This window comes from Hemiscyllium ocellatum, chromosome 4, assembly GCF_020745735.1.
Source record: "Hemiscyllium ocellatum isolate sHemOce1 chromosome 4, sHemOce1.pat.X.cur, whole genome shotgun sequence".
Classification (NCBI taxonomy): Eukaryota; Metazoa; Chordata; class Chondrichthyes; order Orectolobiformes; family Hemiscylliidae; genus Hemiscyllium; species Hemiscyllium ocellatum.
In genome coordinates this window covers 58,737,262-58,753,718 of record NC_083404.1, presented here as the reverse complement: position 1 = coordinate 58,753,718, position 16,457 = coordinate 58,737,262, and the positions used below count along the sequence as shown (strand labels likewise).

At 41.2% G+C, this 16,457-nt stretch overlaps 1 protein-coding gene across 1 annotated transcript in view; it reads right to left on the bottom strand.

The window, feature by feature from the left end:
- Window positions 1–14,896: 14,896 nt before the first annotated feature.
- Window positions 14,897–16,457, bottom strand: part of LOC132815387 (sorting nexin-31-like) — a 115,906-nt gene continuing 114,345 nt past the window's right edge. The window contains exon 14 of the mRNA XM_060824280.1: window positions 14,897–16,292. Coding sequence (XP_060680263.1) covers window positions 16,245–16,292 — 48 coding nt within the window. The 3' untranslated portion in view covers window positions 14,897–16,244. The remainder of the gene's footprint in view (window positions 16,293–16,457) is intronic.

Genomic DNA, 16,457 nt, shown 5'->3' with positions numbered 1-16,457 from the left:
TGCTATGATATCTCAGCTCCATGTTCCTAACCATGCCCTGAGTTCATCTGCCTTCCTTGTTAGGCCTTATTGAAATAAGTGCAGTTTACTGTATCGGTCCTAGCTTGTTCTCACCTTTGTCTCTGCCTGCCCTGACTGTTCAACTCGCCCTTGTCAACTGTACCAGTCTCAGATTGAAATCTTTTCTCATTATGTCTCTGGATCCCACCTCCTTGCTACACCCCTCTCCCTCACATCCCCCCCCCCCCCAAACCCCACACATTCCCCTGTCCCCACACCCCGCACCTTGCTAGTTTTAATCCTCCTAACCAGCTCTAGTAAATTTCCCTGCCGGTATATTAGTCCCTTTCCAATTTAGGTGCAATCCGTCCTTCTTGTACAGGTTCCCTCTACCCCAAAAGAGATTCCAACTGTCCAGAAATGAATCCTTTTCCCATAGACTAACCCCACAACCAAAATGATAACTGGTTTTGCTAGGGGTTACTCATGTGGACTTGGGTCTTCACAGTATGCAGCTGGGCCAATATTCAAATATAGTGAAAATTGAGAAATTTAATAATGTAATGACTTCTAGAAGCCATGGACTGGATAAGAGAGACGATATCATCAATGATTAGTAATCTAGAAACCCAGACTAAAGTTCCAAGGACGTGTTCAGATTCCTCCACAGTGGATGATGAATTGAATGTTTTAAAAAATCTGTAATAAAAAACTAGCCTCATGGCAACCAAGAAACCACTGTCAATTGTTGTAAAATCCCATCTAATTCACTAATGTCCTTACCTGCTCTAGCCTATTTATGACTCCAGACCCATCGCAACACGATTGACTCTTAATTGCCCTCTAAACAATTAGGGATGAGCAATAAAAGCTGACCTCACCAGAGACATCCCATCCTATAACGAATTTTTAAAATGGACAAGTGGCAGTTGAAATTTAAGACAAAGTACAAACTAATGTATTTTGTGAGGTAGCAAAGAAATATAAAGAGATATCTAGAATAAAGGGTTCCATTCATCTGGTAATGCTGGGACTGCTATCCTTGGATCAGAGAACATTAAAAGGACGTTTGATAGAGGTATTCCAAACAAGGTTAAAAATCACACAACACCAGGTTATAGTCCAACAGGTTTAATTGGAAGCACTAGCTTTCGGAGTGCTGCTCCTTCATTAGGTGGTTGTGGAGGACACAATTGTAAGACACACAATTTATAGCAAAAGTTTACAGTGTGATTTAACTAAAATTATACATTGAAAAATACCTTGATTGTTTGTTGAGTCTTTCATCTGTTCGAATACCATGATAGTTTCATTTCTTTCATGTGTAAACCACAAAACTTCTTTTTAAAAGTTATATTCTCAGGTTAACTGTAACAATTGGTGTCAGCCAGACAATATGTTGAAGGTGTTAGCCCCGTATTCTCTGTCTGTGTCATAACATTTAGACTGATTCTAATCTAAACTGTGAGATAACAGAGTTTTACATAAATTCATGCAGTTTTTGAGCAAAGTACAATGCAACTCTGCAAGTATAAAGTCACCCCATAAACTTGGATGTAAATGTGTGCATGTGGGTCTTTGTGTGTGTGTGTCTCTCTCTCTCTCTCTCTCTGTCTGTCTGGGATGGGGGGTTGTGAATGTGAGAGAGAGAGTGTATATATGTGTGTATGTGAGTGTAGAGTGTCTATGTCTGTGAGGGGGTGCATGTATGAGTGCGGGAATGTGTGTGTGTCTGTAAGGGTGTGTGAGTGTCTGTCCGTGTGTATGTGCATGTGTATGTGTAGGAGTGTGTGTGTGTGTATAGTGCACTGGTGGTTACCTGTAGTGTGACATGAACCCAAGGTCCTGGTTGAGGCCCTCCCTATGAGCACCGAACTTAGCTATTAGCCTCTGCTCGGCCACTTTTCACTGCTGACTGTCCCAAAGTCCACCTTGGAGGATGGTCATCCGAAGTCGAATGTCCTGGGCCGCTGAAGTGTTCCCCAACTGGGAGGGAACACTCCTGTCTGTTGATTGTTGTGCGGTGCCCATTCATCCGTTGCCGTAAACTTTGCTTGGTTTCCCCAAAGCACCATGCCTCAGGGCATCCTCGTCTGCAACATATGAGATAGACAATGTTGGCTGAGTCAAATGAGTACCTGCCCCGTACATGGTGCGAGGTGTCCCCACGTGTAATCCATGTCCACATTCTGACAAGTTTTGCAGCGCCTCCTGTGACAGGGTTGTATGGAGTTGTCCTGAAAGCCAGGCAGCTTGCTACGAACAATGATCTGTTTGAGGTTTGGCGGTTGTTTAAAGGCAAGCAGTGGAGGTGTGGGGAAGGTTTTGGCAAGATGCTCATCCTCATTGATAATATGTTGCAGGTCACGAAGAACATGGTGTAGTTTTTCAGCTCCTGAGAAGTACTGACAATGCAGCACGTATCTGTCTCCTGAGGAGGTCATTATGGTTCCTTGCTGTGGCACATCAGAACTGGTGGTCGATGAGTTGAGCATCCAAACAAGGGTTTTTGATGAAACAAGGGAGACACTGGACCTCTGTACTACAAGATTCTGTGCATGATTAGTGTTATTGTTTACTTGTGATTTGGAGATGCTGGTGTTGGACTGGGGTGTACAAAGTTAAAAATCACAAAACACCAGGTTATAGTCCAACAGGTTTATTTGGAGGCACTGGCTTTCGGAGTGCTGCTCCTTCATCAGGTGATTGTGGAGAATAAGATTGTAAGACACAGAATTTATAGCAAATGTTTACAATGTGATGTAACTGAAATTATGAATTGAAAAAGACCTGGATTGTTTGTTAAGTCTCTCATCTTTTAGAATGATCATGTTGGTTTCAGTTCTTTCATATGTAAATCGCAAATCTTTTTTAAAAAGTTACATTGTCAAGTGAACTTTAACAATTGGTGTCATGTTGGCCCAGATAATGCATTGAAGGTGGGAGCTGCCCTGCGTGAGACTGTCTGAGCCATAATGGCCAGATTGATTCTAATCTAAAAAGCAGATTTACAGAAACTTAGATGGATTCATGCAGTTTTTCAGCAAAGTAAAATGTAATTCTGCAAGTACAAATTCACCTCACAAACTTATATGTGTATGTGTGCATGTGGGTAGGGTGTATGGGGAGTGGTTGTCTGTGAGAGGTGTATGTATGTGTGTGAGTGTGTAAAGGGGTTTAAGGCTGTGAGAGGGTGTGTGTGGGAGTGTATGTGTGAGTTTCTGAGACAGGGTCTGAGTGTGTGTGTGTCTGTTTTTTTTGTGTGTATAGTGCATTGGGGTCACCTGTAGTGTGGTCCCGGTTGAGGCCATCCCCATGGGTACCAGACTTGACTATAAGCCTCTCCTTGGCCACTTTTTGTTGTTGCCTGTCCCGAAGTCCGCCTTGGAGGATGGTCACCTGAAGCTCCGAGGTCGAATGTCCCAGACTACTGAAGTGTTCTCTGACTGGGAGGGAACACCCCTGTCTGTTGATTGTTCTGCAGTGTCCATTCATCCGTTGCCATAGCCTGTTTGGTCTCGCCAATGTACCATTCCTCAGGGCAACCCTGCCTGCGGCGTACGAGATAAACAGCATTGATTGAGTTGCATGAGTACCTGCCACTTACATGGTGGGAGATGTCCCCACCTGTAATGGTGGTATCTATGTCAACACTCTGACACATCTTGCAGCATCTACCATGACAAGGTTTTATGGTGTTGTCCTGAAAGCCAGACAGTTTGCTACAATGATCTGTTTGAGGTTTGGTGACTGTTTAAAGGCAAGAAGTGGAGGTGTAGGGAAGGTGCTCATCCTTTTTGACAATGTGTTGAGGCTGCGAAGAACATGGCGCAGTTTTTCTGCTCCTGCGAAGTACTGGACAATGAAGGGTATCCTGTTGGTTGCAGCTTGTGTCTGTCTCCTGAGGAGGCCATTACGATTCTTCACTGTGACACATTGATGAGTTGAGTATTGTGCCCCATTTTTATGAGGGCATCACTGAGTACTTCCAAGTGCCCGTCACGTTCATCCTCGTCTAAACAGATCCTGTGTATGCATAGGGCTTGTCCATAGGGGATGGCTATTTTATATGTTTTGGGTGGAAGCTGGAGTAGTGTAGCATTGTGAGGTTATCCATGGGTTTGCTGTAGTGCTGAGGTGCCCATCCTCGATGGAGATGCATGTGTCCAAGAATGTAGATAGTAGAGAGTAGTTCATGGTGAGTTTGATGGTGGGATGAAACTCGTTGATATCCCTGTGTAGTTTTTTCAGTATTCCTCTCCATGGGTCCAGAGGAAGAAAATGTTGTCAATGTGCTGGTGTATAGTGTTGGTTGGTTGGTCTGCTTTATCCTCGATCACAGCGTCTTCACCTTTGACAACCAGTTCTTCATCCAGACATATGGAACAGCCGTGGGGATCAAATTTGTGCCCCAATATGCCAACATTTTCATGCACAGGTTTGAACACGACTTATTCTCTACACAGGACCTCCAACTAAAACTATACACAAGGTACATTGATGACATTTTCTTCCTTTGGACCCATGGAAAGGAGTCACTGAAAAAAACTACACAGTTATATCAACGAGTTTCATCCCACCATCAAACTCACCATGGATTACTCTCTATTATCTGTCTCATTCTTGGACACATGCATCTCCATCGAATATGGGCACCTCAACACCACACTCCACCGCAAACCCACGGATAACCTCATGATGCTACACTTCTCCAGCTTCCACCCAAAACATATTACCGAAATGCAGACAAGCAGGAAAGATCCCAAAATGATTATGAATCATGAACCCGCTCAAGTCAATCTACAACACAGACTATGTGGACACACTTTGCCACTGCACCTCTTGCAAATTCATCGATCATCTCACGCACCAACTCTATAGCAGGTGCCACAACCTTGAAACTAAGATGAAGTCCACACTCTCAGCCCACACTCGGGATACAGCAGTACAGTTATGGGACAGTGCCAACCAGGCAAGACAACAAAACTACACCACATACAAGCACACCAAGAACAAGAAACTGGAGAAACTTGGCATCACCACCAGCAGTAGCCAAGCTCGCTCTGGCACCACAGTGGATAATGTTATCACTGTGGGAAGTTGAATGTCAACTTGTCAGACCTCACTCTTCAGCCAGCAGAGATTGAAGTTCTTAGCAAGGGTCTCAATTTCTGCCCCACCGCTAAAATGGACCCCATGATTCTTGCAGCACTGAGGAATTCATCAGATGAATGAGACTCCGGGAATTCTTTCAAGGTGCCAGCAGTGATCCCAATAAGCGCACGGACAAACCTGAACAGTCATCACAGGGGTCAATAGAGGAGCGACCAAAGGAGTCAACTTGTACCCCACTGGAGGGCCACTGCCCGGAGCTTGACATGCATGCTCAAACCGTCAGGAAATATATAAATGCCAAGTTCAACAGCCGTACCCACAAAGTAGTGCAGAACCTCACCCGTTCACAACTGAATGCCATCCGTGCTCTCAAAACCAATCACAACATTTTCATCAAACCAGCAGATGAAGGAGGAGCCGTGTCATTCAGACCAGAACAGATTACTGCAAGTGAACAACTGAACAACCAGAAACACTATAGACAACTACCGGCTGATCCGACTAATTTAGCACACCCGTGAACTAAACACATTGATCAGGACTTTGGAACCAGTTATTCAGCGTTCCCCACGCGCACTCATCCCATGTATTTCTCGCATAGGTGACTTCTGTTGCCTTCCGAAGATACAAAGCCAATACACTAGGACGTCCCATCGTATCAGGCAGTGGGACTCTGTGTGAGAACCTTTCTGGCTATGTCGAAGACATCTTGAAACCCATTGTACAGGGGATCCCCAGCTTCTGTCGTGACAGATTTCTTACAGAAACCCAGCACCAACGGACCAGTTGAACGGGAACATTTCTCGTCACAGTGGACATTTCAGCACTCTATATCAGCATCCCCCACAATGAAGGCATCATGGCAAGAGCCTCAGTACTCAACACCAACAACTGCCGATCTCCGAGCACTGTCCTACAACTCATCCATTTTATCCCCGATCACAACGTCTTCACCTTTAACAACCAGTTCTTCATCCAGACACATGGAACAGCCATGGGGACCAAATTTGCACCCCAATATGCCAACATTTCATGCACAGGTTTGAATAAGACTTCTTCTCTACACCGGACCTCCAACCAAAATATATTAAAACAGCCATCCCCTTTGAACAAACCTTATGCATACACAGGATCTGTTCAGATGAGGAGGAACGTGACTGGCATTTGGAAGTACTCAGAGATCCCTCATAAGAATGGGTACGATGCTCAGCTCATCGACTGCCAGTTCTGACGTGCCACAGTGAGGAACCATAATGACCTCCTCAGGAGACAGGCACAAGCTGCAAGCGACAGGATACCCTTTGTTGTCCAGTACTTCGCAGAGCAGAAAAACTACGCCATGTTCTTCGCAGCCTACAACACATTATCAATAAGGATGAGCACCTTGCCAAGACCTTCCTGTCTCACCTTAAACAGCCACCAAACCTCAAACAGATCATTGTTTGTAGCAAACTGCCTGGCTTTCAGCACAACACCATACAACCTTGCCATGGCAGACGTTATAAGATGTGCCAATGTCAACACGGATACCACCATTACAAATGGGAACACCTCCCACCATGAACTTGGCATGTACTCATGCGACTCAGCCAATGCTATCTATCTCATACGCTGCAGGCAAGGATCCCCTGAGGCATGGTACATTGGCGAGACCAAATAGAGGCTATGGCAATGGATGAATGGACACCGCAGAACAATCAACAGACAGGAGTGTTCCCTCCCAATCAGAAAGCACTTCAGCGGTCCAGGACATTTGACTTCAGACCTTCGAGTGACCATCCTCCAAGGCAGACTTTGGAACAGATAACAACGAAAAATGTAAAGATTAATGGTGCTAGAAACGCACAGCAGGTCAGGCAGCATCTGAGGAGTAAGAAAAGCAGCGTTTCAGGCAGGAACTCTTCACCATTCCTGATGAAGGGCTCCAGCCCAAAAAGTTGATTTTCTGGTCCCTAATCTGTTCTTTCTGAATGACGATGGCCTCAACCTTGGGTTCATGTCACACTACAGGTGACCCTATTGCATTATACATAGACACCCTTTCACAGATCCTCTCTCATACACAGACACACTCTTCTCACAGCCTTCAACCCCTTTACACTCACACACATCCTCTCACAGACACTCATAACCCCTCTCAACCCCCCCTCCCCTACACACATACACCCACATGTACGCATACATGCAAGTTTGTGGGGTGAATTTGCGTTTGCAGAATTATATTTTACTTTGCTCAAAAACTGCACGAATCCATGTAAGATTCTGTAAATCCGTTTTTTTAGATTAGAGTTAGTCCGACCATTGTGGTACAGACAGCCTCACAGGGAGATAACACCTTCAATACCTTATCAGGGCCGACATCACACCAATTGTTAAAGTGCACTTGAGAGTGCAACTTTTTCAAAAAGTTTTGCGAGTTACATATGAAAGAACTGAAACCAACATTCTAAAGATGAGAGATTTAACAAACAATCCGGGTCTCTTTCAATATTTAATTTCAGTTACATCACACTGTAAACTTTTGTGATAGATTCTGTGTCTTACAATCCTATTCTCCACAATCACCTGATGAAGGAGCAGCACTCCGAAAGCTAGTTGTTCCAAACAAACCTGTTGGACAGTAACCTGGTGTTGTGAGATTTTTTTAACATTGTTTACTTGAACTGTGTAAAGTTGATTTACTTGTGCTGTGGTCATGTTTCTTTTTAAAAGTTCCTATAGCTGTAATAGTTAACTAAAACTTGGATCCTACCTGTTGGATTTACCAAAAGGAGCAATACCCCTTTTACAACCTACTTCATCAAAATGAATCATGTGTTTGTTCACTTTTGCCCAACTATTCTGCCTCATATCACATTACCTCTCTCAAATAAACAGACTTCACATTTGGCCTGCACCAGCAACTACTAGCAAATAACAGCCACGCTAAACCTGTATTTTAGCATTAAGCAAAAACAGAAATTGCTGGAGAAACTCAGGGAAAAACCTCTTCACAGATGCAGCCAGACATCTCAAGTTTCTCAAACAATGTCTGTTATTGACATTTTTAAGAGCTCTGGCATGTTTACTTCTTGTTTTATTTTTCTATATTTTAAAACATTTTTCACTCATGAGCACTTTTAGTGTTGAGAAACAGAATATTTTTAAGTACTCTGAATTAGTGTCAAGTAATCTTACATCAGATTCATGACTAAACAAATATTTAAGTTTCCTCAGTTCTGCTTTAACATTCTGCTTTAGTACATCTTTATGAAAAGACAACCAAATGCATCAATCTATCATTTTCCATTCTTGCAGCAATTGTTATGTGACCTTTGAGTTTACTGTCAGCTTGGCACAGCTTTTCCTGGGTGTCCGTTAGAAGCTGGAAACTGCATGAACTTATTTCAACATGGCTGTCAAATTGAGAAGGCCACATCCCATATATAGACTGGAATTGGAGCCAGTCCCAGAGATGTTTGCCCAGTTTCTGACCGCAAGTTACTCAGTCTCCTAGACTTCATCTGTGTGGCTCATTACCACACTGTGCTGACACTATATACATGATCTCACTAAAAGATTAATCAATTGCTGTGTTCACTGCCTATCTGTCCAGTAACAATTAATTAACCGAGGTAGTTGTTGTGGTTCTGTTCGCTGAGCTGGGAATTTGTGTTGCAGACGTTTCGTCCCCTGTCTGGGTGACATCCTCAGCACTTGGGAGTCTCCTGTGAATCACTTCTGTGATCTTTCCTCCGGCATTTGTAGTGGTTTGAATCTGCTGCTTCCTGTTCTGAGTCCCAGCTGTCCGTTGCAGTGGCCGATATATTGGGTCCAGCTCGATGGGCTTATTGATTGAATCTGTGGATGGGTGCCATGCCTCTAGGAATTCCCTGGCTGTTCTCTGTTTGGCTTGTCCTACAATAGTGTTATCCCAGTCGAATTCATGTTGCTTGTCATCTGCATGTGTGGCTACTAAGGATAACTGGTTGTGTCGTTTCGTGGCTAGTTGGTGTTCATGGATGCGGATCGTTTTTACATGGCACTTATCCACAAATTCAATCAATAAGCACATCGACCTGGACCCAATATACCGGCCACTGCAACGGACAGCTGGAACTGACAACCGGAAGCGGCAGATTCAAACCATTACAAATGCTGGAGGAAAGATCACAGAAGTGCTTCACAGGAGGCTCCCAAGTACTGAGGATGTCACCTAGACAGGGGACAAAACGTCTGCAACACAAATTCCCAGCTCGGTGAACAGAACCACAACGACGAGCACCCGAGCTACAAATCTTTTCACAAACTTTTAACAGGGGTAGTATTAAGATTGTGCAAGTCATAAAATGGCTTTGCACCCCAAGCAGTCAGAGCTTCCCTTTCCTTTAAAGGAACATTGAATCCCTACAGTGTGAAAAGAGGCCATTCAGCCCAAAGACACACTGAATAGATGCAGACCCAACTCTATCCCCATATTTAGCATAGCTAATCCACCTAACCTGTATATTTTTGGACTGTTGGAGGAAACCAGAGCACCTGGCAGAAACCCACACAAACATGAGAAGGACGTGCAAATTCCACATAAGGCAGTCACCTGAGGTTGAAACTGAATCCAGGTCCCTAGAACTTTGAGGCAGCAGTGCTAACCACTGTGCCACCATGCCATGCCAACACCGCCCCCCCCCCCCCCCCCACCCCCGCAATTACAGTTTCCAAGTGAATCTAATAACTCAGGATACTTGCATGCACTTAGTATTGGTATTGAGTAAAATTTAAGAGTCCCAAACCAAATTCTTTCGCAGCTCTATCACAGGGCACAGAAAGTAGCTCTTTACATTATAAAATAGCTTTGCTTAAATGTTGCAACATTTACGCTAAGGAGATTTAATATGCACCGTCTTCATTGAATGTGCTTAATGAGCGTAGGAATGATAGAAGTCATTTACAGGCCCAACAGCTATTGTTCTTGTTTATATATAAACTCTAGCTTCTCAGTTAATCCTCAATCCTTTAATCCCAGTTTGTAGAACATGCAACAGATTCCCTGTACACAATAGTATAATTTAACCTGGCTCTGGCTGCCATGAAAACAAATGATTGTTTTGTACCCTTTTTTAAAATCATGCTTTATTAAATTAATGGAAGACAACAGATAGTCTGGAACATGCACACTGCACTGTGTTAACTGATTTTCACCTATAATTGAAAGGAAATGTAGCAGTAAAACATTTATTTTCTTAGCCCCTAATAAACTTGACCGTTTTATGTATGCTTTGCAATGAAAACATGATAAGGGGTAGAGGCACTCAGGATGCCAAGCAGAGAATGAACCACAACCTGCTTTCTGCAGCAGTGCTGGAAACCACAGTACAGTAGTTTGCTCGTAAAACCACACCCAATATCTTATCTTGTACTGGGCTTATTTTTATACCACAGAATCTAGTTCTCTATTCTTTTTAAAATACACAAACAACTATGATATACTGGGTTAGCATAAAGGAAGCAAATATATAGTGTAAATCTCAAAATTCAGATTATTAATGTTTGCCTTTTCTGGAAAAGTACATTCTGAATGTGACCATCTGATGTCAACACATTCACATCGTGTTTTAAGGTGCTTCATAAATGTAAGTTTTATTTCACCCATTCAGCCACCATGTTTTTTTTAAAAAAGAAAATGTCTTTGGAATGTAGATAACACAAGCAAGGCCATAGTTATTGCCCACCCTTAATTACTCTCAGACATTTAAGATTCAACAGAGTATTTGGCTGGGGAGTAGCATGTAGGCTAGATCAAGTGGAGATTGCAGATTCCTATATCTTGTAGTATTGCTGGGTTATGATGTCAAACAGGCAGTCTTCATTTTATGTTATTAGATTTGAGAGGTAGAATTTCTCAAACTCATCATGGTGGATTGCTGATCCAGCACATTAACCATTGAGCTAATGTTCCCATTTAATGCACCAAAGGATAATTGTAATAAAAAAAAGTACTTTGAGAAAGAAAGACCTTGGTAATTCTCAGCCAAAATATACAACCATCTAAAGAAGTTCAATATGTACTTTGACATGGCATGATTGCCTTGTTTTAGTATTCATAGCCATGATGTACAAATCCACATATCCCATATACTGAAAAAATTTTTAAAGCACTTTTAATTAAAATCACCAAACTGATTTGCTAACGCAAGAACATAATCAAATTCCACAAGTGAACTCCTTCATCATTTCTCAGTGATGCTGAAGATTTTTTTGAATGACACACTAACTCCCTCAACAGCACTGAAATTCCACCTGCCAAGTTATGAACCGTCTATTCACCACATTTCTCGAGTTGCTATTCTTCTCCACTGTACTTCTGTCTCTAACATCTATGCCTTGGTCTCCATTAAACATTCCATTCTCTTACTCTATTTATTTCCCTAGTACGATGCTGATCTCCTCTCCCTCAAGTCCTAGGGATGGAGACATTAAATGAAATGGCTAACAGCTGCGTAAATCATTTGCTATCAGGTCTGGTTGCACCACAAATTACTAACTAGACCTTAATCATCTGCCAAAATGATCAATACTCCAGCACCACCATGGAATACAAACTGCTCTGGTTATTTTCTGTACTGTAAAGTATCTTCCTTAACACCCCTCTCTGTCTCTTACACCATTTCCAACAAGTGTGAGCACCTCATGAGCTTTTTAGCCCTGACATTGGATAGTTTCAATCATTGGCCTCTACCTCGCTTCTCTCCCTTCCTCTAAATCACCGTCAAACTTTTAAGGTTCTCTCCTGTTCTAGCTTTCAACTTGTATTGTTCGCTGATTCCTCTGCTATTAACCCTCATGTCATCTCTGAGCTCATGTTCCCACTAGATTGCTGACCACCTACCTTCCCTTGCTTATTAGCTAATGTCAACTGTTCTGTCCCTTCCAGTACTCTCCCCTTTGCCCATCCAAAAAAAAATCACTTGATGCCTTCTAACTTTGCAAACTACCACCCCATCCCCCAAATCACTTTCCTCATCAAAATTCTTCAATGGGCTTTACCTTTCAAAGCCATGCTGATCTTTCCTGGAACTCCACATTTGGATTTTTCCATTCAGGCTTTTTCTCTGCTGATAGAGCCATTTTGGCTCTGAGATGTATATATGAAATCCTATTTGATTGTGACAAAGGTGAGCAATCAATTTACATCTTTATCAACGACTGAGGCAGTTGATGGAACTATACTTCTAATGCCTCTCCATCATCATTCAGCTGAGTGGGACTGTACTACCTGGTTCCATTCATATTTAATTATAGATGTTGCAAAAGCTTTTCCTCACACTTGTGCACCATCACCTCGGATGTCACCAAAGGCTCAAACCCTCTCCTTCTATTGCTTATTTACATGGTGCTCACAAAAACTTAAAATGCAGCAACGGTTTCCACATGCAGATCAATGACACCCAGCTCTACCTCAGTACCCTTGATTCCTCTTCTGTCTTTGCAATGGTCAGACTGCTTTTAGGCCCAGGTATTGGATGAATAGCATTTTCTCCAACCACTTATTTGAACTGTTGAAGCCATTGCCTTCAGTCCCTATTACAAGCTCTGGTTCCTCACCAGCAACTCCCATGCGTCCCTGGCAAACAAGGATTAGCTCGACTGTTTGATTGGAAACGAATTTCGAAATGTATATCTGTGCCATTGATAAGAGCACTATTTCTACAACTGGGATTTATACAACTTCATCCCTATATTTTCTCATCTGATGCTGAACCCCAATCACAACTTAATTCCTTTGACTTTCTCATTCCAATGCACTCCTGATCAAGCTCCCATGTGTTTCAATGTCAAGTTTTGTTTTAGTGTAATTCTATAAAACATAATATAGTTTGAGTTGTTGAAAAGTTACCTTGATGTATTGGGCTAAATTCCAATGGGGAGAATAAATTAGGACCAAACTACATTAATGCAATGACGTATCCAGGGCTGTAAAAAAAAAATCAAACTAAATTGAGGGCAAGATTCACCTGTCTACTGTCTTGTTCAATTTGAAGTTAAATCCTCCTGACCATTGTTCACTCAAATCTTGCCTATTCTTACCCTGATGTAATTTTCAGGCACTACATTTAAAAGTTGAGCTTCTGGGATAAACTTGGAGAGGCAATTGCGCAACCTCAAAGCTTCAATTGACTAAATGCAACCTAGACTGTCTCTGTCCCAACTAGTTGCGTAGTTCGAATTGAAAATTTGCACCAGTTCCAAAAATTAATATGCAAAGTTGTGCAAAGGTGGATAAATTGCATGATCCATCTGATACTCACTGTCCTCAGATTTATATTTTAAGTAACATTCTATAAAAGGCTCCTGGACTTGAACCATGACCTCTGCTTTCTCTCCACAGATGCTGCCAGACCTGTTGAGCTTCTTCAGCAATTTCGGTTTTTGTTTCAGATTTCCAGCATCTGCAGCTCTTTATTTTATTTTAAGTGACATTTCTCACTTTGGTAGTTATCCATTTATTAGTTAAATCTGACTATTATGTCAATAAAGAGCTAAAACCAATACATTCCAGGCCATCCTGTAAATGTGACATTCTCCTTCTAACATTGCAGCACCTCCCACCCTCCTCACTACAGTGTGACCTGTAATTTAGAGAAAAGGTGCAAACATAAACCTTAATTTCTGGTGAATCAAATTGCTTTGAATGCTGAAGTGTTCTAGAATCGTTGGAATTTATTGTTGGACTGATTCAGATGGGCTGTTGAAATTGCCTCCAAATGTAAACAGAGCCAAGCAAGCACGTATGCTTTTCTTGGCATGTGGACATTTGGATTGCCAGCACTGTCAATTTTTACTTTGACTTAAATTTTTCCCCTGTAAAGAAATCCCCTCTAAAGCAGTTGAAGGTTATTCAAACTAACATTAAGAGATGGAAGCAAAGCCCATTGAAATACTGAATAAGCTTAGCAGCTCTTTGGACTATACTTAAATGTGTAAATGTGTAAGTTTGTTTTCTCTTGTACATTCAAACAAAAATGGAAAAAAGTTGGTATTCGGAGAGAAGATAGGAGGTTCCAAACGTGTTCTTGAATCAGGGAGCAAGGGCGATGTAAAGCAGATTGTTACTTAAGATTATTCTTTTACAGGGAATAACTTTGGTTATTGCTGGGGATTTTATTCAGAGAAGAGATTGTGCTACAGAATCTATCCACCTAAGCAAAATGGAACAAATTTAATGCTCCTCAACAATCTTGCCGTTCGAACAGATGAATCTACATGCAGTGGACATTAGGGAACCAACGACATAATTATGATCTAGCTGAGTTGAGCTGATAAAGACAAAGTGTAGCAGATTGAAAGGTGCAAGATTTTATATCTGAGCTGTGCGGAGTTATCAAATCTTAGCTACCATGAAAGCTGAGGTACTACAGGCAGCCTGTGTATTCCTGGAATGGAGAGTAATGAAAGCAAATAATGGTGTAACAGTAGGAATCAGGTCATGATTTCTGTGGAAAGTTGCGAAGCACATGACAGATCTAACACTTCAAGAAGAATAATACACAAACTTAATCTGAACTATCTTTTCTCCCACAGCTCCCTATACCCCACCACTCCCAACCAACTATAACATAAATGTTGCCCCCTCCACACTTCAGCTTTGCTGAAGATTCATCTAGAGTTGAAATGTTAGCTTGCTTTCTCTCCATGGATGCTGCCTGACCCGTTGTGATCTCTAGCATTTGTTGTTTTCGATACACAAACTTCATTGTGCTTTTAGAAAACATAGTTGTTTATTATTGTTCAACATGTGCATTAGTAATATGAATTATCATGAAACTTTTCAATACAAAAATCTCCCAAAGTTTTTGAGCTTCAACATACAAGCTGTCAAATTACATTTCAAATGACTCAATTTTAAAAGTCAATTCAAAAAGAAAGCATATCCTACTTCTATTCTGTGTCACCACCAGTGAAAGCAGCTTAAACTTTTTTTTCCCAATTCCACAGATCAAAGTAATGAAAATACCTTATAAAGCTTATTCTAATTCGTAAATCTTCGATACTAAGAGTTAATTTGTAACTAAATACTTGGATATCTAGACAAGTAGTGATGTCTTCAGAATATTAGCAGGGCCAAGATTTACTAAAGAATTCAGAACTTTGGGAAGTAGACATGCTAATTAACTTTAATACTTCAGAATTTGTTTATATTTCAGATATTACTGTAGTCAGTGCTGGATCTTTCTCATTTATATGTCTCATTTCTTGTATCCCAGTAATATCACAGACTGTATCAATAGTTGGATTTTTTTTATATAAAGCTGGGGTGTAGAAATTTGTGCAGATGTATCCAAAATTTGCCTGCAAGTACAATGACGTCTAAAATGCAGAAATACTAAATATTTGTCTGTTTGTGCTGCTATAGTCTGGTCTAAATTTCTGCATCTCAAACAAAATACCTAACCCAGAAAGGGAACTGAAATACTGAAACAAGATAACGAAAGCTGGTTTATTCCTCTCAAAGGCCAAACTCTTCCGCAGATCAACCGTAAGCATTACCTATGTGTTTAGACTTGAGGAGGCCCATTAGGGACTCCTACCAAAAGTATTGAATCAAATGGAAAAACATTAATTTAAACGTTTAAACAAATGTTACATAGAAACTGATTTGCACATTTCTTGGATTAATAAATGTAAAGACAATCAGGATCTATAAAGACCTAATTCAAGTACTAAAACTGAGCAATTAATATGACCTATTGTATCATTGATAAGTTTGCGAGTAGCCAAATACTAAGTGGAGAAAATAAATCATAAATCCATTGCATTCCTAGCGACATTTAACCTCAATCGTAGAAATTACACATACATTGCAGAGAAATCCATTGCACAGAAATCCTCAACATGCATTTAAACAGAGAAAAGTCGAAATAGCTCAGACTGAACCAAACGCAATGTCAATGGTTTATGGCTTCCCAAATGAGTGATTTGAAGCTCCAGAGGTATACTTTTCTGTTAAATAATGAAAGCAGATTATGTGCAATATCCACTCCAAATGCAATCAAGCATTGTACAATCAAATGTGTTAATATTGCATTTTCAGACTCTGATTGTGGTCACAGGTTCTCATCAGCGACTTATTCAAATATGCTTTCTCTGGGTTTTTATGTCTTGAGTAACTTTTTTTGTTGCACAGCTCCAGGATACTTACTCTAAAAGAATTAGAAGGATTACATGAAATTAAAACAGGTCACACATCCTTAATTTCATTCATTACACAAAAAAACCACTAAATTATTTTTTAAACAAAATGGAAAACCATTAGCTGTTTGACAAGATAACTTCTGATTGAACGATGTGCTTGTTCTCATGGAATA